The sequence below is a fragment of the Rhynchophorus ferrugineus genome, unplaced genomic scaffold (assembly GCF_030347505.1).
Source record: "Rhynchophorus ferrugineus isolate W39M unplaced genomic scaffold, kcgeb_rfMv2 rfM8, whole genome shotgun sequence".
Taxonomy (NCBI): Eukaryota; Metazoa; Arthropoda; class Insecta; order Coleoptera; family Curculionidae; genus Rhynchophorus; species Rhynchophorus ferrugineus.
The window spans coordinates 13,171,554-13,195,309 of NW_027472587.1; the positions used below are offsets into that span (position 1 = coordinate 13,171,554).

A 23,756-nucleotide genomic window follows, 5' to 3' on the forward strand; every position below is an offset into this window, starting at 1 on the left:
AAAACGAAAACGATAAGTCGAAAATAAGTTTTCGCGCCTGATTCAAACGCTTCTCCTTGCGATCAGTTCCAAATGCATCAGTTTGGATGTATTACCTGCGTTGTATTCGTGGTTGCCTACCGACTAAATTTTAATGTACAATTTACGAAACAGTGTAAATAAATGGATTATGATTTATATGAATCGGCTTGTAATAAATTAGCGTTATATTTTAAAAAATCTTATGTACAAATCGATAATATATATCTTTACAGTATGGTTTTATTTAAAATTTGTGAGAATTATAGGAAATGGTATCCTATTCATTGTACAGAATTGGACGAAAATGTATATTATGTAGTAACTATATTATTACGAGAATGATATGGTGGCATTTTTTGAAATCTTATATATTGCTTTCGAATTTTTAATATAAACAAATGGGTTGGTAGAGACAGGTAACACATTTTCCATTTAAATTCCAACAATTCTATTCTTCTTGGCATGTCAACTAAAAAATGTGTAATATTTGAACGAATTAAAAACATTTATACATATGGAAATCTGTTTTGTGAGGTGTTTTTTAAGTTGCATACATATTTTTTGATATCTCTACCGTTTTAAGCCAAGGAATCTAATATTATAGGTGTTGTATAAATTATACTTATGTACTAACGTTTTTAAAATAGTTATTAGCCTATTTTCTAAGAAACAAGTAGGACCTAGCTCTCTAAATAAAATTTAATTAAAAACGGACAGGTTACGAATAAATGGCGATTTATTTGTACACCGTCTCGTGATGATTCTGCAATATTTAAAATATTTATTTTACTTTTTCTCTTTTGGTGTGCATCGTTATAGAAATATGGACAACAAAATGGCCGTCAGTTCTGAAGGTACATTGAATAACAACAATTATTAATTGATAGGTCTGAGCACCTGATACCTATGTCTACCATCTCTTGGCTCAGTCAGGTGGCCTACGTTTATCTGAAGTAAAGGGCAAGCGACATCGATCGATCAACAATAAGAACGACCAGTAGGAGGTGTTTACGATGTGTGTTTTTTGGGATATTTTAATCGGGACTGATTAAATTTTAAATATTGTGGTTGTAATAGGATCGTATGTCCACCTTGTTAGTGGCAACAGTTTCTCCTACTAGCTGTTCTCAAAAATACACTGCAGATAGAAAACTATAATGCCACAAATACACTTTAACAAATATATAATTTGGCACCACTACATAACTGAAAATGTTAACTGATGATATACAATGGTTACATAATTTATGTGGTGTACACTACACTACAGTTCAAAAGTTCGAATATACCCTATTTTTGAGATAGATGACATAAAAACAACGTTACTAGTATTTTTATCTCTTGTTTTAAGAAAAGACCGGTATGTGTTTATATTGAAAATAGTTTAATCTTTTAAACATGGGTTTACAATTACAAAAAATATACGTTGAGAGTTCAGTGTACTTTGTGACGTCAGCTAATAGTTATAATAGTTAATAAGAGCATACAGTGACATAAAGAGTACCTGTACTTTGATCCAGGAAAGACATTCTATTGACCATATTCAAGAAAAGATTGGAGTTTCATCAGATTTTTTGAGAAAATCAAGACCAGACCAACAGATCTGGACGTACCAAAATCTATAATAGCAGGAAGATAAGTTTGTTGTAATGCTATCGAAATAATATCAACCTTTAATATAATATTATCATAATAGCTCATATTGTCGTTACTATAAATGAAATAAGTGAAAATCCTGTCTGAACTATAACTGTAAAGTGACTAGTACTGTCTCCTGGCATGAGAGAAAGAGAGAAAGAGACATAAAATAGAATGGAAGTGTCCAAATTTCAGATTTTTGAATGTAATAGTCGTGTTTTGGTGCGTTGATCAAAATGCGAAATGGCTTTAAAAACGTGTACTATACAGAAGACACCGGACTCTGAATAACCAAATACATTAATAAAAAAATGGAGTAAAATTTGTCAACAAGTAATTAAAGTAAGGGACAAGGTCAGAAATTAACAAAACATGTATTATTTTTCTAAAGTTTGATTAAAATTTTTCTTCAATAAAACATAACTTATCTGTGTTACTCTCGTTTTTTTTAATAACCTCATTTCAGACTTTTGAACGGTAGCGTATGTCGTAGATCAATCATCTCGAAAATCTAGTTACCATTATTTTATTAATTTTTTTTTGTTCGTTTAGCGTCCGTCACCTCTTACAAAAAGAACACAACTTCTGAAGTGAAAATATCACAGTAATAAGTATTCACCTATGCTATGTCGTCGTGATTGTTTTTCTTTTTTCGTTTTTTTTAGTTAAATATTTTCGAAACAGTTTATTTCAATATCAACAAGTAACGTGCGAGATTGTATCGTATTGTTTTAAGCTCCGTCTGATATGTATCAAAAAGAAATGTTGGCGTATCGACAGCATTATAGTTGGGAGGATGGTGTGGGTACGCACACATATTAAAACATTTAACATTTATCTACAGTTAAGCCCCCTATGACCTATTTTTTAATAAGTCGGACGTCTCTAGAGACGCCGTTAAGTGTAACACCAATAGAGTGAAAAGTTATTTCTTCAATATTAAGGTAGATTGTCATTTTTGTGAAAGTTCTTTGATGAATCCCTTACTTTAGGATAACGTAGGCCGCTTCATATATATATAATATATATATACTCTAGTATTATACATACAGTAACATATACAAATATTTTAATCAATAGGTAATAATATAGATATAGATTCATAGTAATAGACTTTAAAAAGATCACAACACAGAGTTAAAGGTGGTACCAGGTCGCTTAGAGATGGTACCGTTTTTTTTTTGTTTTTTGAGTAAAAAAATCTACGAACTCCTTCACTTGTCTCGAGCAATCCACTTTATGGCACATAATAAGTCATACTTCCATACATGTTCGCTACTATGTACACTTAACTACATATATGATTTCGGTAACTATACGACTCCCCACCGAGACGAAGAGATATAGCTAAAATATCAATCTCTACCGCTAATGGTTTAGTAAAGACAAGGGTTTTAGTACCGTTTTGTTAGTAAAATAATCTTTATATCTATGTACGTTCACTTAAGAATAGTTCATTGTTAATACTTAATACGTAATATCTAAAAAACCGAAAACATGTAGAAACACTGACAATTGAGCAATTCCTCCATTCTAAATTAGAAACTAGGGACTGGTCATCCTATGAGATATAGTGTTGATAAGTTGGTTTACTGTACATTTTAAATCCATTGTCATTGTGAATACAACGATAGCGATTTATCCTGATTATTTTTAAACATTATTTAGGCCATATTTTCTCAATATATCGAAAATAAAAACGCGAAAAGTTACTTTGGATCGATTTATCTAGCGATTTCTATCCGGTTAATCCTTGTATTCATAATACAATCCTTGACCAGCCAAGGTAATAATATATATATATAAGTAAATTTCGGACAAGTGAATGTGTTCGTATCGTTAAAATACGTATAGTTTGTTATAATATCTATGGCCATTTGTTTTCTTACTTTTGATATTTTTAACAATTTGAGTTCAGATCTTATTGCTCATTTATATTATATTTATTCCGAGCAAAATGGATCAAACACAGTTCACAGATTCTACAGACAGTTTTTTTTATGTGAATTGATAAGAAATTTGAATGATGAAGACTTGAGACTTGGAGCTGCCTTAATTAACTAAGACTCTTAATAGATCTTATCATGCTAAAGCAACTTTCTGTCAGAGTTGAGTGATCAGGCAATAAGGAAAATTTCAAAACCTTGTCAACGTTTGGCATCCTTTCAGTTTCCCCCATCTACACTTTATTACGCTGACAGGAGACCTTACACACGCGTGGTTAATTTGGTAATTATAAATGTCAAAATCCTCTCAACGATCTCTCAGAAAATAGATTTCTGAGGTGGCTAAATTATGGTTTTTATGAAATTAATTGTTGTGGCCAGTATTCATTCAGTGATTTTGCAGATGACTAGTTAGATATAGATATAGACAACCATATCTCAAACATCATTGATATTTTTTGCATGTATTGTAATCATCCCCTCAGTTTCTCCCATCTACACTTTATTACGTTGACACGAGACCTTACACACGCTTGGTTAATTTGGTAATTATAAATGTCAAAACCCTTTCAACGATCTCTCAGAAAATACATTTCTGATGTGGCTAAATTCTGGTTTTTATGAAATTGATTGTAGTGGCCACTATTCTTTCAGTGATTTTGCAGATGACTAGTTAGATATAGATATAGACAACCATATCTCACACATCGTTGATATTTTTTGCATGTATTGTAATCATCCCCTCAGTTTCTCCCACCTACACTTTATTACACTGACAGGGGACCTTGCACAAACGTGGTTATTTTCATATTTATAAATCTCATAGTGTGCTTGACGTTTTCTCTGAAAATGGCCTTGGGGATGGGACAAAACCTCCTCTTTATTGAATGTTGTGGTCAGTAACTATTCAGTATTCAGTTCTTTGACTACATGCTAATCGTCTTCTCAGCTTCCTAACAGGAGACCTTTTATACACATAGTTATCTCATTTAGAGATTTAGGGTTATGAATCTTAGAATGTATCTTCCTCCTGAGATATTATGTCTCCTTAATATCACTCCAATGCTATCTGTTGTTCCTTTAAGAATTTTTATCTTTTAATCTATTTCTTTCTTCAGTAGGTGAGTGTTGGGTCTTATTACTTATTGGGAGGAGATTTTTATTTACATCCCTCAAGATGTATCGATTTGTAGGAACGACATGCCTGAGGTGAAGATGAAGAAGAATCAATAAACGCAGCTCCAATACGAAAGCCCATAATTCGAATAATATTGAACAAAAATAGATGAAACACAGTAATTATTAAAGGTAATTTAATCCATTTTGCGTTTGATTTGAGCACTAGCAGTATAATCCCGAAGTTCTTATCGTTGATAGTAACTTGTGCTCTACAATGGTGTGTCTCACTCGACTTCGAAAAGGCACTAACATTACATTTTATGTAACGTAACACAACCCCAATACATATTAAATATATATCTCTGTACTCTATGGATTGAAGTTTTATACAATTCTATACTATCTATATTTGTTTACTTTTTTTTAAATACCCTAAAATTTTAATGTTTCTAAATTAATATGTCTTTTTATAAAATCGTACAGTATTCAGCTTTTTCTCTTTAACAATAGTTTTTTTTTGTGTTTTGGTTTTGATCTGACTCATATTTGTTGCTTTACTTTTGATTGCCCATGACCGTGTTTTGATTTCGAGTTGTTGCTCGAGTCAACCAAGCTAATAAGAGTTATTGGGGGGTTTTAACACAGTCGCTGGATGTTATTCCATCAGTTCAGAGTCACGTTAGCTGAAATACACACACGATGTCGATGGAATGTAAGTAATATTACGTATAAAATAAGACCTTCTGACAATTTTGACGTTCTATGTGGTTTAAAAAGAGATGAGACATGAGATGGCGTGAGGGAAAAAACTGTCAGAAAGCGTTCGATTTTAATGATTCGTATAATTTATCGTCGTTCAAGATTATATCGAAATAATCCTGCTGCTACTGCCGCTACTGCTGCTGGTTAACATTAGCTTGGTTGACCGAGGCGATAGTTAAATTAGAACAAAATCTAGACATAGTTAAAATACTACAAACTAAAAGGGCTTGGCACGGAGATTTCGTAGCTATTCGTACTGAAGTCCTTAACTTCCTTAGGTTCTTTGGGTTCCTTGTTTTCGCTGTTGCGACGTTTTACTGGCTCGGCGTCGGGGGGCCTGTGGGATTTCATGTGCGCGCTGCGACTCTTGATCTTTGGGAACACTCTAAGTTCAACGAGAGGAAACATTAGTAACGCCGCTCGGTGTTATAGCGCCTTTAAATCCATAATTTCGCTTTCATTTTCGTATATTATTTAGTATTCGACAAAAAGATGATTGTTATACATTTATTATTTAACTATTTTCTAATATTAACTCTGATATTAATACTTTGTGTAGTTAGATTTGTATTTATTTTTTATCGGCGACATCTACTGACGAAAATACGAAGTATCAATGTTAAGCAACTTAACCTCACTAATGAATTTGATGGTCTTGTCACTTTTATACATACAATAACAGGCTTCCATTATTATTGACTTTTTTAGAGTATGCAGATCCTAATCAGCATTACTCTTATTCAAGAACATATGGCGATGATGTTTCGTCATTGGTATTGTTAAGGGAAAACTTGGAGGACTAATAAGTTCGAAGACAATTAATTGTATAGCTCAAATTCCCTTCCAGGTAGCTCAAACTGTTTCTTTTACGTTTACATGTAGCAGGTAAGATGGAAAATGTTTGAACATAATAGTTTCATTGCTTGCTAGACAAAGAAAGAAGAGTTTTCTGAGGCGTATTGTGACTGGCGATGAAAAGTGGTCTGCTATAACAATCCCCAGCGCAAGATGTTGTGGGCTAGTTCAGGTGACCCATCCACATCTACCTGCAAGAGCAATATACATGGTCACAAAATCTTGCTGTGCATAATGTGAGATCTGCCAGATATAGTATGTTACAGGCAATGAAACCAATGATAATTGAACGATTTACTGGTGCAAAAAAGATCAGCACTGCACTGCTAATAACGCATTGCAGGGTACTCACCAGACCTTTTGATTACCACTTGCTGATCTCTTTAAAGCATGGAATCACTGGCAAACAGTTTCAAAATAGCGAAGACGCAAGAAATACTTGTTACTGCTAGTGATTACTGCAAAATCGACATCGTTTTTTGACTTGGTTTCACCAGAAAGATGGGAAAGTATATGGTAGAGAATGAGCGAAATACTTTGGATATATATTGTACCAATTTTTCACAATAAATAACTATTTAAATTAAAAAAGACATTTCACACTTCTTATATTATACCTACATTAATGCTAAATAATGACCAAACCTTGAAAAATTGGTTTTACAACATGACAATATTTGACCATATGTTGTAAGATATACGAAAATTACTATATTATAATTACTACAGTCACCTGATTATGATTATAAAGCAGATGGACAGAATTCAGAAAAATTGGAAGCCGTAGTGGCTAGAAATCATATACATTTTAATATTGTCAATATTTGGAAAATCTTTTTGTTTTTCTTATCTTGCGATTAATCAAATAATTATAATACGTAATATAAAAACATTATTCGACATATTTACAAGATTTTTTTTTTCGTGAATGAGCATTGTCTTGAATCTATCTGGTTAATATAGAAGTCGTAGAAAACATGTATAATGTGTAGAACTGTTTTGTCGCAAAAGGAGCAGCGTTACATTGACAATATTGGTTACAGTAGAAGAAAGTAGAAGAAAAAAACTGCAAATTTTAATTTCATATTATCTATCTTGGAACTCTATTCTTAGAATAAGATCATTCGAAGAAAATATTTGGTTTATATGAGAAAATCCCATCGAAAACAAGTTTTCACTAATTGGACCTAAGTTTTTTTAGTCCAATGATCACTGCAATCATGTGGGCCTATCTTTACCGCCAATTAGTTGTATCTTTATGAAATGAAAGTAGAATTATAAAATAAAGGCGTTATAACTTATATTTCAATGCGTTTCTTATCATTAAATCTAACTGAATGAAGAGAAAAGAATAGCTAGATCTAATTCTGACAGAGAAGAGAAGCAGTTGGTGTTGTGTTAGTATTGGAGTCTTTAGTTTATGTCTCTCGATTTAACTCAAACTGTTGATTTAAATTTTTTATTTAATACGTTGTTTTAAATACACAATTAATTACCATTTTTTAAATTTTAGTTAAAACATTTTTAATAATCATATGGTTATCATTAAAATTTTTAACATTAAAATTTTTGTCTTTTATAGTTTTTTATACTGAATATTTATTGGCGATTAGAGGATTGGTAAATAACTGCAAAAATCAACCCAACAACCTATTGATAATATTTCTTTAAAAGGAATATGATGTTTTGCCCATCCACGTTGGTTCCCACCCCAAAAAAAAATCACCGGCAAAAACTGTCAGTATTTTGTTGTGACGTGCTGACGTGCGTTCTAATAAATGGTACTCAAAAACTCCAGTATTAAGAGAGTGAGCAGAAAATTAAGAGAAACAAAATAACAACATGGCATGCTCAAAAATAAATTTTCCAGGGTAAGGCAGAAAATGTACGAAGGTAACTAAAAGGAAAAATAAACGAGGCTCCCCTTTGGTTTTCGAGGATATGTGGTAAAGGCTGTTGTCGAGTTGGCATTGGTGATGCGATTTTATATCTTGCTAGGTACTCGCTTTGATTATTTGAGTGTAATTGTGAACAGAACTGCTAAAAATATAGAGTCATATCTGAAAATTGTGAGGATAAGTGAAAAATATTTTCGCGTAAAAAATCACATACTACTTTGATCAAAAAATAGTAAGACGTAAAAATTGAAAATCTTCACATCTCAACTGTTCAATCCAAACTGTTATACAAACAAATTCTTTGAGTGTTATGATATTCAAGTGGTCTGAATCATGAATTGAGGACTGTAGCTTTTTTATCTTAAAAAATTCAGATTATCAGCATTTTATAATCACTATTATTTGATTATAATATATCTAGTCTCAAAAGTGTTGTGTATCCAGTGTATGTGCTGAGATAAAACAAAAGACGACGAGACGTCGTTTTCCTTTGAAGAGACAGCCCGAAATGTGTAAAAATATTTTTGGCCTGGTAAAGCCATATATAGAGCCAAATGTTCTTGCCCTTCACTAAGATGTTTGTAAAGTGTTATCACTTAAAACTTAATTATTTTGAAGTGGTTCATTTATTTAAACAAATGTTTATTGGTTAAAATATTTATAATTAATATTTTGGTTTAAGGCTACTTAACCAATATTGATCAATAAAAATAATATTGTAAAAATAATTATAACCTTTTGTGCCTAAATACATTTTTGTGTTAAACAAATAAATTAAAAATTATCAGACAGAGTCCTTGTCAGCCTTCAGTATGAGGTAACTTTAATACATCTTATTTAAATTAATAGCGCTAAATAACTATGAAAAAGGGCATCGTGTTCTCAATTAGGTTGCATCTTTTTATATTTACATATAATTTTTTTTTATTTATATATTTACGATTCATTATTTTGTCATTTATATACATTACATATATTTATGTTTTGGCATTTTAATATTTTATAATATTTGTATTTTTGTAGAATTTTGTTTTAATAATTTTTCTGATAAATTACACTTGGGTTTTACTTCAAGTTTAATTGGGCAGTAGAATGTGACGTCAGGGCTCAATCAGTTGATGCGTATAAAATCGTCAACCAATTAAATGCCTTCCTAATAAAATATTTTCTTTACAGGTGTCTGTAATAGTAGTAACAGTAATTTGAACTCAATGAAATGGTGTCCTCAGCGTCTTCCTGCCAAGAACACGCAAAACAATTCTTTAATTATATGTTTGAAGTTACCACTATGTACATTACTCCATGGCTGGAGATATAAAAAAAGATAAAATTGACACTAATTAAAAACAATATTGATAATCTGATGGTGAATATTTCTCAAGCAATATTTTTCACTCATTCTATGCTCGTTTGGGGACATCCAGTTCGCATGACCCACGCGAACTCGACGGGAAAATAAAAGATACCTCTTGTCCGTTCTTTGGATGTTGTGTTCAACAATGTGAAAGAAACGTATAGTATTAGCACGTAAGCAGAGGACGCAACAACACACCGAAGATTTACCTTATCGCTTTTAGAGCGTTATTGACGAATGATCGGTAACAACTTACTTCCCGCATATCTTACAGGGATACTCTTGATCGGTGGAATCGGGATGACAGATGGTCGAGCTCACCGAGAATTGCGACGAGTTCCGTCGCTCGGTGACGGATGGCGTCGGAGAGTTGCGCGCGGTACCGCCGTGGATGCGGATGTGGCCGTTTAGGGCGGCGCGGGAATTGAAACTCTGCAAAATAAAACAGTATCGGTATTAAATCCACATCTTCATAGTTCTTAGTTTAAAAATTAGATGAAATTCGTTATAGAAGGGATTAATTTAAATCTCAGAAATATCAAGCATAACGTAATAATTATTCATTCTATTAGGCGCTTGCCTACATTTTTATCAGCGACATCTATTAGTGAAAATAAGAAGTTTAATGTAAACAACTGTTAAATTCTCTCGGGGTGTCTATGCCGGTTTACCAAATTCCCCAATAATCCATATCAAATTCTCCAAATTATTGAAAAATATTTGCAGACTCCTTACATATTTCCCTTAAATTTATTTTATGAAATAAAACATACCTTTATGCGAAATATCAAGGTAAATGATAGTTAAATTCACTTTAACAGGGTTGTCTATGCCAGATTACCAAATTCCCCAATAATCCATGTCAAATTCGTCAAATTATTGAAAAATATTTGCTGACTCCTAACATACTTCCCTCAAAATTATTTTAAGAAATAAAACATGCCTTAATGCGAAATATCAATGTAAATAATCATCATATTCACTCTATAAGGGTTGTCTATGCCAGTTTTCCAAATTCCCCAATAATCCAAGTCAAATTCCCTTAATTACTGAAAAATATTTGCTGACTCCTAACATATTTCCCTCAAAATTAGTTTAAGAAATAAAACAAGTCTTAATGTGAAATATCAAAATAAATAATAGTTAAATTCACTCTACCAGGGTTGTCTATGCTGGTTTACCAAATTCCCCAAATTACTGAAAAATATTTGCTGACTCCTTACATATTTCCCTTAAAATTATTTTATGAAATAAAACATACCTTAATGCGAAATATCAATGTAAGTAATCATTAAATTCACTCTATCAGGGTTGTCTATGCCAATTTACCAAATTCCCCAATAATCCATGTCAAATTCCCCAAATTACTGAAAAATATTTGCTGACTCCTAACATATATCTCTCAAAATTAGTTTAACAATTAAATAAAACAAGTCTTAATGTGAAATATCAAAATAAATAATAGTCAAATTCACTCTAACAGAGTTGTTTATGCCAGTTTAATAAATTCCCCAATAATCCAAGTTAAATTCCCCAAATTAATGGAAAATATTTGTTTTGTATACCTGAATGCAAGAATTGTGAAGGATATATTGTTCTAGGAAGTTCTGTCACAATCAGTATACTCATCAAATATAGCGCCTTTTGATTACCACTTTTGCTATGGCTATGTTATCAGACAGTTGGGAGAAATATTTTGATTTTTTAAATGACCAATTTTTCGAAAATGATCAGAAAGCATACAATCACTTAATTGAATGAGATACTGTTAGTAACATTATATTTTTCAGTTTCATTAAAATAAATGTACAAATATTAAATCGTACTGCAAATTAATTAATTAACTTTGTGTATACAGAACTCAGACTTGTAGAAATATTATTTAATTAGTTAAAAGTTAATTCCATTAAGTGGCACTGAAAACTAATAAAATTAGTTCTATGAATAAAATACTACTGGAATTTTTATTAACTTTTTAAAATTTTAGTTGTTTTGTTAATTACATTTGATTTAGAGTTTCTTGAAACGAAATTATCGGAAATAATTTTGTTTCTCAAATATAAACTGACTTCTAGAAATGCATATAGCATTCCTATACATTTTGTCAAAAAAAATTGTCGACAAAATTTCTTAATGGTAATTTATATAAATTATTTTGCTATATTGTTTTCACTGATTTAAAATTGGTATTTATTAGGGATAATTTTAATCTCAGGAAGATGAAGAAACCATAATGGTTATGATCAAGTGAATACTACTATATATTCATTTATTATTATCGTTTAAGAGAAAATTATAAAAATGCTACCATCGCGATAACAAAAAGGTTCTTGGTCTGGGAAATATATTATATTACTTTCTATAGTATAAAAAAGGTATAGATATAATTTTATCGATTTTATTGATATATCGATATCTAATATTATATATCTAATTTAGATATTTTTTAATAATCGGAACTATTTCTTTTTAATTTAACTGAAACTGAAAAAGTCAAATGTGGATAAAACTTTAATAATTTCTTGACAGCGCTTGATGATAGCATTGCTTTCAGTGTGTTCTCAGTCAAACTGATTCATCGAATGCTTTTTATTGCCAATACAATTCTTTGTATAATAATATTATTATCTTTAAAAACCCAAGATGTGACGACTCATTTTATATGTAATAAACGTATTCATCATATCAAATGTTTGACATATACCTGGTAAAATTGTTAAATAAATTATATGTCTCTTAAATTATCGTTATTTTTATAGCAGAATGTGAAATGACTGATGCTCATCACTGGTAATCATAGACAGAAGTTTTATATGAACGAAACAGAAAAAAATTCAATTTAATCTACAACTTACAGCTGAGCAGTCGGGATATTCGCAGAGAAAATTTCTCATCGGAGATTCGCTATCGGCGATCTACAATACAATGCAAAAAGTTGATTAATAACAAGGGTATTGTTAGTTTCGCTGACGCTACAATCGCTGGAAACTTACCCCTAACAACCTCACATCAGGATATGGTTTGTCATCCGATTCGGATATATTTTTGTGGTTTCTCTTCATCTGTCTGATAGCTTTTAGCCGGCTGTATTCGTCCGCGCACACCTTCTTCCACACGTAGTAAAATTGAACGCACTGCTTCACCGTTTTTGTTTTGATCTACAAATTTTGGTGTCAGTGGTTTGGTCCGATGGTGATTTGTTATACATACTTCTTCGGAGATTTTGTTAAAATCCTTATCGTGTTTCATCAAACAACGATGAAACAGTTCAGTTTCTGCAGAGGTCCACTTGTCACTCTCACTATAAGAGTACGCCAATAGGGGATGATCTGCTGGTAAACTTGGTGATGGTTGCATAAGACGTAACATGGCCTCCTGCAATACATTTACGTTCCTATTTATTTGATTCGATGTAGCCGAGTGTTTTAAACATACATGAATGTTTCCGGAGCACATATGTAGAAGGTGCATGGCATATTCTTTATTTCGTCCACCGCCAGGAATGGCAGCACAACATGCAAACTCCAAGTACATATCGACTGAAAGAAATTAATAATTTGGCATAAAAGAAATTATTACCAAAAGAAAAATGTATAAGAGAAAATAAATTTTACTATATATTTTGAATGACAATATTTTTACAATTTATTAGAAATATTATTAGGTGCTTGCAAAAATACGAAGAATCAATTTCAACAACTGTAAAACAACTTAAAGAAATACTATGACATTTATTTGCATAAAATAACAGTTTTCCATGATGTATTATAAAATTGTCCATTAAGCGAAATATTCATGGATATAAAATCTTTCTGTGCATATGTTGGGATCAGTAAGGTGTAGCATGTTATGAACATTCTTGAAAAAAATCAGCAATCATCAATGAATAACAGACAATGGAAGAGCGTCTCAAAGAGGAACCACACATCTAAATGGAGGGTTATGTTATCGAAGCAATGGCAAATGAAGTTCACTTGGTTGCAATATGTTCACAAAAAGCTACTAGTTATGTTTGTAATATATTATGTAATCAAGAGTATGGCCGGTATAAATCCTGGTTAATGTGTTAGTTGAAAAGTTTAAAATTTCTAGTTTTAGTATTAAAATAAAAGTTTACCCGTCTGAGATATGCGTAACAGAAGAAAATAACATAGTTGATTTTCTTAACACTCCATTTCAAATAGATCTGCATGAGAAATTTATCGTTAAGGAAGTAAAACAAACAATTGTTAAAGAAATCAATGCTAAAAAGCTCCTGGTTTTGACTTAATTACTGGAAGAATCTTAAAAGAGTTCTCATAAAAGTCCATCTAAATAATAAAATTCATATTTAATGCCATGCTAAAGCTTAGATACTTTCCTAGCACTTGGAAATTGGCACAAATTATTATGAAGACGCCTCCTCTTATCGTTCTATAAGTCTGTTATCTGTGATCTCTAAACTTTTTTAAAGACTATACATTAAGAGACTCATAATAATCGTAGAAGAGATAAATATTATTCTATCAATTTGGCTTTCGTAATAAACACGGAATAGTAGAACAAATACACAGATTATTCTCGATATATCTCAGCTCTTCGACAAGGTGTGGTACAATGGACTGCATGTTAAATTAAAAAGAGCTTTTGTCCTATACGCACTTTGAATTGCAGAAAGCATAACTCACAGAGAAACATTTTATTGTCAACCAGGGTGACGAATACACTGACCTACACCCAATATATTCGGGTGTTCTGCAGGGTAGTGTTCTTGGACCACTGTTATATCTATTATATACAGCTGACCTACCGACCTCAAGAATCACTGCTGCTGCAACATAGGCTGACGATACGACGGTTTTATCATTAAACGAGGATCCAATATCAGCCACAAGAAACCTCCAACTTCATCTTAACAAAGTCGAATTGTGGATGAAAACGTGGGGTATCAAAGCAAATAAGACAACATCAGCCCTCAGTAAATCATAAACTTCTGCAAGCAGACAGCGTTAAATATCTGGGAATGCATTTTAATCGACGCTTGGGCCAAACAGCTTGGGCTGAAACTAAACCAAATATATTGGCTGATAGGGCGTAAATCTAGATCATCATTATATAATAAGATTTTGCTGTATAAGTCAATACATAGGTCCATTTGGACCTATGATATTAAACTGTGTAAACAATTACGTCTTCAACAAACAGATTCAGCGCGATATCCTTAGAACCCATAATAAGTGTGATTTGAAGTGTTAGTGCGAAGTACTCTGAAAGACTATTTGTGCATCCCAATGCACTCGTCAAACAGTTAAATGTGCACGATGACAGTGTAGTCGAACGATGAGAATGTGGTAAGTACATACATTGAATTAGGTAAGAGGATACTTAGATATATACACATTTAGTTAGTTTATAATTCTCAACAATCTTACATTTTATATTGTAAATGGAACTTCAACGATAACTAGTGTTTCCAAATGAAGCTTTGCCGAAATGAACGAAATGATGATTGAGTAACAAATTCTGCGAAAAAGTCTGGATTTGTGGTTAAAACTCTTCAATATTGCATCGCAATAATACACCACCTCATAAACCTGCCATGACAAGCGAATATCTGGATAGAAACGCAACAAATACCATTAAATCGCCACTATATTCGCGTGGTATAGCTCCTGCAGACTTTTTATCATTCCTAATATTATACTACCATTTGGAAGCATTCGTCTTCAGTCATAAAAGTCATATAGAAGATGAGTTAAAATATTATGACAATTTTATGTTTTCGTTGAAATAAATTATTACGAAAGAAAATGCATTAAATTATTTGGTAAAACATTAAAAATATGGAGGCATCCAAAGCACACTTTATAAATTCGATATTTCTTAATTAATACATTTTGTGAACCATAATCAATACTTTGTTAATGTACCTTCTGAATCCGTACACATTCCTATACCAGGGTCCCAGAGAAGGTCTTCGTAAGCCGGCTCTGGAGAAGTTCTTCGCGGTACAGACTTATAACTGGGTATACTGCACTGGTACTGAAGACCAATATTGATATGGGGCGTGGAATCCGTTTCAGGAGTTGGATCGTTGTTCCATGATGGACCATCTTCATCTGAAAATATTTTAAAGATGTTTTTTATTGAGTTATTATCACACATTTTAATTGATATTAACTGTTGCATATAATAATCATATAATTAATTTCAAAATGCGTTTATTTTTGTTATCTTCTAATATAATATTTCGGAAATATTAGTGTTTTGGCTTAATTCCTCAAAAAAATGTTGTAGTTGCTTGGACGACAATCCCAAATAGTACTCCACAACAATTCCTTGTGATATAAACACATTTTGAAGCAAATGCGGACATAGGAGGTGCTATTGTCGGTTTGCACAAAGAAAATCTATACCAATATATTCCAAACTTATTAAAATAACGTTTTTTCGCAGCATTGTTAACGCTCCATGGCATCTCAGAATATCCCATATCCTATCCTAGACCTATGCGTATCAATGGACAGTGAAGAAATCAATTGGTTTTGGAAAAAAAAACACCATGCAAGATGGCGTGAATATAAAAACGTTGAAATATAACTGCTTCACAACAGTGTGTTTACTCGGATGTTGAAGAGACAAAAATCTTTTGAAGTGGTCAGAAAAGAGAAGTGAGGAGTGTTTATTTTCTTGTTCTTTTGACACTTTAGCTCTTTTGTTGATACTAATCTTATTATAACTTTAAAGCATTAAATAGCCTTATTCGAATTTGTTTTTATTAGGTATCAGTGTCCCCTTGAAATCATCAATTTTTTTCTTAAAGGAGTTATATATTCATTTAATTTTCTTAATCGTTGGGACAGTGCTCATGGCGAAAGGACGGTCCTCCTACTGTTACGATAGTCGCGGGTTCGGATCTTGCTGAGGCATGGATGTACTTTATGTTTGCGACTGCAATTGTAAATGTCTTTATAGGCAACAGTGGAAAATCCGACAAGGAATGACCATCCCAGTCACGCCAGTAACCAGTCTGGGTAAGACCGGATGTCTTGTGGGATGATCTCTAAGTTGGTCACTTTGACCAGTCGGTAGGTTTAATGCCGAGTACCGTGGTTCGGAGCCGGCGTTAAACTGTAGGTCCCGTCCAGACAAATACTAGTTGGTAAAAAGGAGACTTCAAATTAAAAAAAAAACATGATTGTACTATATAATATTACACCAATTTATATGGTAGATTCGATGGTGCCAAGTATTGTGAAATGTACTGCACATTAAATATTTCTATTAATTCTAGATTTCCTTTTTTACTAGTCTATCTTTTGTTTCCTTTAATTGTAATAAACTCACAAACCATTATTTAAGAAGGTAAACACAATATTATGATAGAAGTCACTTACTGGATTTCTGCTTCAAATTTACATACAGTCCTGTCCCGGTTCTTTGAGGATTTAAAATTGGCTGTGGTGTATATTGAGCTGACCCTTGAGGTTTACTACGCGTTGCTCGCAATTTTGACTGATGGAATACCGGTAACTGTAGAGGTTCGGTCCTCATTCGTTTTCGTGCTTGCTTCATTGGATTGTTAGTTGGAATCCTGTTCAAGAACGTTACTTTTAACTTAAATTAAATGAACTTAATCGCACTTACGTTGTCGGACTGAGGAATATATCATTACAATCATCTCTCCTAGAATCGATCAAGTTCTTGTTTCTATTCGTCATGAGCTTGATCGAGGAAGGGTGCTGTACAGCCTTGGCCACCGTCACCTTTTGCACTTTGGGCCTGTCTTTACTCGCCGGATCTTGGTTGGCAGTCGTTGTCGTTACTAATTGGGCATTGGTCATCACGAAATTCTTGGTTGGCAAACCTCCGCCTCCCGTTTGAATCAGCTTAATTTCACCGTTGGCATCCAACAGTAATCCAGTAAAATTCGTACTGTTCAGCTCGATTAACCCATTGTTGCTGATTAATCTAACCGGGACCCCATTGAGCTGAATCCTCTTCTTGGGAACGAAGTCTTTAGGTTGACTTGATAGCAAGGGATCATCTGAATTGGGTAGCATCAGTGTGGTGGGCGCCCCCCACTGGTTTCCGAGACTCGTTGTTTGACATGCTGTCTTTGGCGATGGACTGAAGGCGTTTCCTGGGTGGGGCGATGGTAAAGACGTCGACACGACTCTCGGGGAGGGGACCGGCGTCGAGAGACCCAGGGAATCATTTTCGGATTGGGATGGGGGTGTATTGGATAATGGATATAAACTATCCTCGTGTATACTTTCTCCCGGTAGTATTTCTTGAATTGCCTCTTCGACGGCAGCCGAACTGGACATGGTACTGGTGTAGAAAGCTGCTGAAAGGGGAGAAGAAGCTTGGGGAGGTTCATCTAATCCTACGAAAAGTTCTGTTAATGTTATACGGATGAAATACACGATAGTAATTCATTATTTACCTCGTTCAACAACCTGTCCGAAATCGTCACTAGGAGAAACCAACGGGACGTTCATATTTTGACTGAAACACGGACTTTGTCCCTCGTGACTAGCCGGAGGAGTTGGATACGCAAACCCTGGCGAATCGTGCCTGATCATCGGACTCTGTAGGGGCGACTGAGTATAGGTATGCGGAGATTTGGCATAATGTGCGGGAGATTGAGTACTGTAGCTGGGCGAGTGAATTTCCAAGTTCTTCGAAGTGTGATACGTACTAAACTCAGCCAGACTCTCCGGCAGCGGTGAATTCAAAACGGCTTGCAGGTCCTGATTCACCGGATTCATCGAGTGAATCGACTGTTGAGTAATATTCATCGGCTCCTCATGGAGACTCGCTATATCGTCCAAACTGAGTTCCTGCAGTTGTTCCTCGCCCTCGTTCTTCATATCCAGCAGATTTTCTTCTTTTATATGTAGCAAGTTGTCGTCTTTGATGTGAAGTAAGTTGTCATCCAAGGAATCGGGTTGGAACGGGATCTGGGATAGCTGAGCGGGATCCACGCTCTGAAGCATCATGCTGTTGTTCGTGAACACTTCATCCTCTAAACTGGGCGTGACAAAATGCGGTTCTTCATTTTGATACATATCCACGCTGTCCAAAGAGAAGGAATCTGCTCGGTACTGCAGTAGATGGGAGGAAGATTGACCAGGATCGGACGTCGTCCTCTTCACTGATATCTTCTCCCTTTTCAGTATCAGATCGGCAACGGCTTGCGCCTCTTGATATGATTTCGAATTTTTGAACGCCTCGGCATCAGAATGACGCCTGGATTTGTCCAGGTTCTGTTGGGGAGGGGCCGGTACCACGAAGGAGGATATTTTCGAATCCATGTCGACTTGAGTGGCTGAGGATGTATGCGTGACCGGTTCGGCATGGTGGGCGGTGCTCGGTGAAGAGTTTCGTTTACTGATGATCTTCTCTTCGATCAGGGCGCGTACGCTACTGCTCGCCGTTTGTAAGGGTGGCCCGGTTTGTTCCTTCTTGTCAACCTTTTTATTGTCAGGGTCCTGAAAACGTAAAACGGCTTAGGGATCTTTATAGTGATCATTTGTTGGGTGTTATGTGACTTAAAGGTCCAACGAGATCTGCACAATTACGTGTCTATTGCAACGTACAATTCAGAAATAAATGTCTAGGTATTTAATGAGGTCTAGTTTAATAAATATTGCGAGGAATTTTTTCACTTGTAAAAAAAATTGTGCAATTAAATATTTTCCATCATTTTCTACAACTCTACAAGTAATATGGTATTATATTGTCGAAAGAACGATGGTGATTTGGTTCAATCATGGGTATATTTTCGTACTTCTTCAATATTTCTTAACCATGTTTCAACCAAGCCATGCTGTACCAATTTGAAGAAGTGGTATGCCCAGTAAGTACACTGGATGAGGATTGCAGCAGTATATTTTTTACAACTGTGCAATGTGTGACTGTGCTATTGGAGGTATTGTTTGCAACAATAAGTCTTTAAATTTTTTAAATTGACTTCAGAAAACATCTGCAGTAACAGTTTCATTTGGTTTTAATATTTAAATTAATTGTTTAATAAATGAAAACCTTAGTTTGTTATTCTGTGGTTTAATCTATAGCTTATTGCAGCAAACTTTATAGCCCCTTGATGAATCCCGCTTCTCGATGTATCTATATTGTAGTAGATCAGTCACAGTATACCACAGAAGAAGTTCTTGAATTAAACTGCATTAAGCTGGGTTCAATAATTCTTGCTATTCATTGTTTTTAAATATCTTTTAGTTCGTCAGGCCGTTCTTTTTCATTGACATCGAAATCATCAGTTTAAACTGTTGAAGCCAAGACCGACAATTTGGATATGATGGAGAAGCATTAACGTACGTTTAAAATATTGTTTGATGGGCCTGATAGGGGAGAAAGATAGAGTAATTCTCATTAATTTCAACACAATGTTCACAGTTCATTGAACAAACATTATATATATAACAGGTTGAAATATATATAACAATTGAAAAGTCTCCGGCCTAACACATAGATGGCTCTACAAGAATTAAATACATATGTTTTTTAGTTAGCCCTAACCCTCAAGAGATGCGTGTATAAATTTGACAGCTGTCGGATCATTAGTTTGTGAATTATAGTATTTTGAGTGAAGCAACCTTTGTTATTGTGAAAAAATGGATAAAAAGGAATTTCGTGTGTTGATAAAATATAGCTTTTTGAAGGGAAAAATACAGTTGACGCAAAACTTGGCTTGAGACCGAGTTTTCGGACACTGGCCCAGGAAAATCAACCATCATGGATTCGTTTGCTAAGTTTAGACGTGGTCAAATGAGCACCGAAAATGGTGAACGCAGTGGACGCCTAAAGAGGTAAAATTCACAAAATGATTTCTAGATAGCAGACACTCTAAAGATATCAACTGAACATGTACATCATATCATTCACGAATATTTGGGTATGAGAAAGCTCTGCGCACAGTGGGTGCTGCTAGAGCTAACTTTTAACCAAAAACAACGACGAGTTGATGATTCGGAGCAGTGTTTGAAGATGATCGAGCGTAATAAACCCGTGTTTTTGGGTCTATATATGACAATGGATGAAACATGGCTCCATCATTTCACTCCAAAGTTCAATCGACAGCCATCCGAGTGGACTGCACACGATGAATCTGGTCCAAAGCGTGGGAAAACGCAACAGTCGGCTGTCAAGATTATGGCGTCTGTATTTTGACATTCGCATAAAATCATTTTCATTGACTACCTTGAAAAAAGAAGGACCATCAAGAGGGACTCCGATTATTGGACGTTAGCGTTATTGGACCGTTTGAAAAGAAATTTGAAGAAAAAGAAAGTGCTGCTTCACCAAGATAATGCACCGTGTCACAAGTCAGTGAAAACGATGGCAAAAATCCATGAATTGAGCTTCGAATTGCTTCCTCATCCACCGTATTATCCAGATCTAGCCTCCTGTCTCCTATCTCCTATTATCAGATCTCAAAAGAATGCTCGCTGTGAAGAAATTTTCATCGAATGAAGAGGTGATCTCCGAGACTGAGGCTAATAACGATACTTATATTGCCAAGTATCATATCATAGTTTCATATTTTGTAAAGGAGAAAATGGATATCATTTAAACATTAAACAAAAAAATCCAAAATACAACATATACATTTTTGTGTACAAGTATTTTATTGGTATCTTTTATCATTTATCATTTGTTCAGGCGCAAAAATTAACAAAAAAATGAGAAAATGAAAATGAATTGATTATGATATATTAAGTTTAATCAAGCGAAGAAGTGCATACATTTACATGACGCTATCATCAGGGATGTAGATAGGACGTAAATCACATATATGCTTCCATTATCATATAATGGTAGTTCGTGTCATATGCAACAATATCTGTTCATCGCATTTACGTCCAATCCAAACTAGGGTGAAGTTAAAATGTTGTTGTTGCCAGGTAAAACATCGATGCATCGCCATGATATCAGTGCACATGTGTTCAAATAAAAATTAAACAATGAACTGGACAACGACTGTTGGGTCTACTAATCGCTATATAATCAACTAGATACCTAGTTGAAGTAGTTCGATGTTTTCAGCCATACATTTTAAATCGAGCTATCGGATATTTATGACTGAAAATTCAGATTGTGCAAAACTCTAACCCGAATTACTGCCCCGCCCTACCAAAAGGAAACCATCATTGCTGCATGAAATTTTAACGAGTTTTCAACTTTTTTGTGTAGTAGGCCGTGTGTATTTATCTACATTACCCTGGAGCGTAAAACTTTTAATGGCCATTTAAGAGGACGTAGAACACGACCCTAAAATAGACATTAATTTTCAGTTTTTCCGTTGTTTTATTTACGCTGTAAAAAAATCTGGAAGCTTTATGGGACGGGAACGAGAGACGGGAAAATATATAAACCGTTGTACGCCGGAAATTTATTAATGATAATTTCGTTTTTATAGAATTTAATTTGCAAATGGGAATGCAGATGAATAATGCTGAATGTGTAGTAAAAACGGGACGCCATAAATAATTATAATGATACAGGAAAAAATAACTAAAGAGGGATACAAAAATAGCCGAGCCTGAGGCATCATTAAATGAAAATATTCGTTCCTGCATTCAGTCGAGATTATTTTGTTTGAAAATGAATGTTATAATCTTCTGTATGTTAAAACACTTTGTGAAAAAACATAATGTGTACTGAAAATACATTAAATTAAATGAAACCCGTAGTTAGGCAACCACCCATATCTGTCAATTCGTTACACAATCTCAACTGCTCACGCGCATCTATTCTAAACCAGCTTGAGATATTTCACAGCCACCCGTTGTTTACGAGAGCTTTGGTTAGGAAGTAATTCTTAGGTTGTGTTTACAAAGGTTTGTAATATATAGTCTATTCAAGGTTTTTTTGTACATACGTCATCAAGATATTTAATGTATTGCCTGCCGCAATTTGTAAATTCTAATTTGTAACTTCCTTCTAATTTTATTCTAGTTAAATACTGACACAATGATGTCTGACTAGTTCGAACGCGTAATCGAATGAGTGTCAAAGTTGCCCGGTTGTCAGACGTATTCAAAATTCTTGAAAGCAGTAGTGGAAAGAGGTTATAACTCTAACCTATAAACTATTGTGGTTGTATAAGTAACTGTAGTTTTTAGAATTACTATAAAGTTGAAATAAATTATATTTGATAACATTTTTGTTCAATTATTTTATTTAGAATAGAATTTTTTTGTGTCAAAGCCAAACTGAGCGTCAATATTGTTTTGACGTCACAAATTTAGATGACGCATGTACAAAATAACTTTCATTGGCTAAAATTACTAATTTTATAGGAAAAATTGCGGAAGGTAAAACATTAAACATCTTAATGACGTATGTATAAAAAACTTTGAATAGACTATATGTATATTTTTTCACCATTTTACTGAAATACCACTTTTGATAATGCTTAGACAGTATTAATAATTTTTTCAATCAAAGATTAACTATGTTATTTGATGAATTTATATTGATAGTTCAAAATATGTCCCTATAAATATCAATATTTTTAAAATTAATACTTTATCAATATTCCATAAGAGATATTTTAAAATCACGTTTGTTTTCTTTATAGACTAACAAATTGGAACGTTCTGTAAGAAGTTCGGAGCATATTTAAATATATATCTTTTAATATATATTTCTTACATGATATCGATTTCAAAATTAGTTTTAATGTCGCTTAATAATTTTTACCAAATTAAACAGTAAAAGAATAAAAAGCAGTAAGCAGTTTTCATTGGTAAGATAGAAACAGTGAATGCATTATATTATTCAAGATGATATACTTTAGTTAAGACTCTTTTGAGTAATGGTAATCTATATTAACTGATATTTATAATATAATTTAATTGCGTTTAAATAATTTTTTAGCACATTTTCAAACAATGAAACAAAAGCAGAGCAGATTGGATTCAAAATTAAACATATAAAATGGTTAGTCGTTAGAGATTGGTTTATCCGTCAATTATAAAGCATATTTGAAGTTGGTGGGTGTAAATATGGTATTTTATTAAATGATAAAACGGACTAGTAGTCCAACTTTGCGAAAACCAAGTTCTTCGAATAATTACCAATGCTTATCACTACGTAATTAACGAATAACTACAACGAAATCAGAAGAATTTACGAAATTATTCAAGATTTCGA

General features: G+C 33.5%; 1 protein-coding gene across 10 annotated transcripts in view; it reads right to left on the bottom strand.

Moving 5' to 3' along the window:
• Positions 1-2,300: 2,300 nt before the first annotated feature.
• Positions 2,301-23,756, bottom strand: part of LOC143200833 (uncharacterized) — a 623,832-nt gene continuing 602,376 nt past the window's right edge. For 4 of the 10 annotated variants that reach the window (XM_076411562.1, XM_076411560.1, XM_076411559.1 and 1 more), the window contains 10 exons: positions 18,022-19,069; positions 17,220-17,973; positions 16,970-17,166; positions 15,503-15,691; positions 13,029-13,132; positions 12,804-12,968; positions 12,587-12,751; positions 12,449-12,508; positions 9,850-10,025; positions 2,301-5,871 (listed from right to left, as the gene is read on the bottom strand). In XM_076411562.1, the coding sequence (XP_076267677.1) occupies positions 5,697-5,871; positions 9,850-10,025; positions 12,449-12,508; positions 12,587-12,751; positions 12,804-12,968; positions 13,029-13,132; positions 15,503-15,691; positions 16,970-17,166; positions 17,220-17,973; positions 18,022-19,069 (3,033 nt within the window). In that variant the 3' untranslated portion in view covers positions 2,301-5,696. Of the gene's footprint in view, positions 5,872-9,802; positions 10,026-12,448; positions 12,509-12,586; positions 12,752-12,803; positions 12,969-13,028; positions 13,133-15,502; positions 15,692-16,969; positions 17,167-17,219; positions 17,974-18,021; positions 19,070-23,756 lie in introns of all 10 variants that reach the window. The other 6 variants (XM_076411561.1, XM_076411558.1, XM_076411567.1 and 3 more) reach the window with 5 other exon arrangements.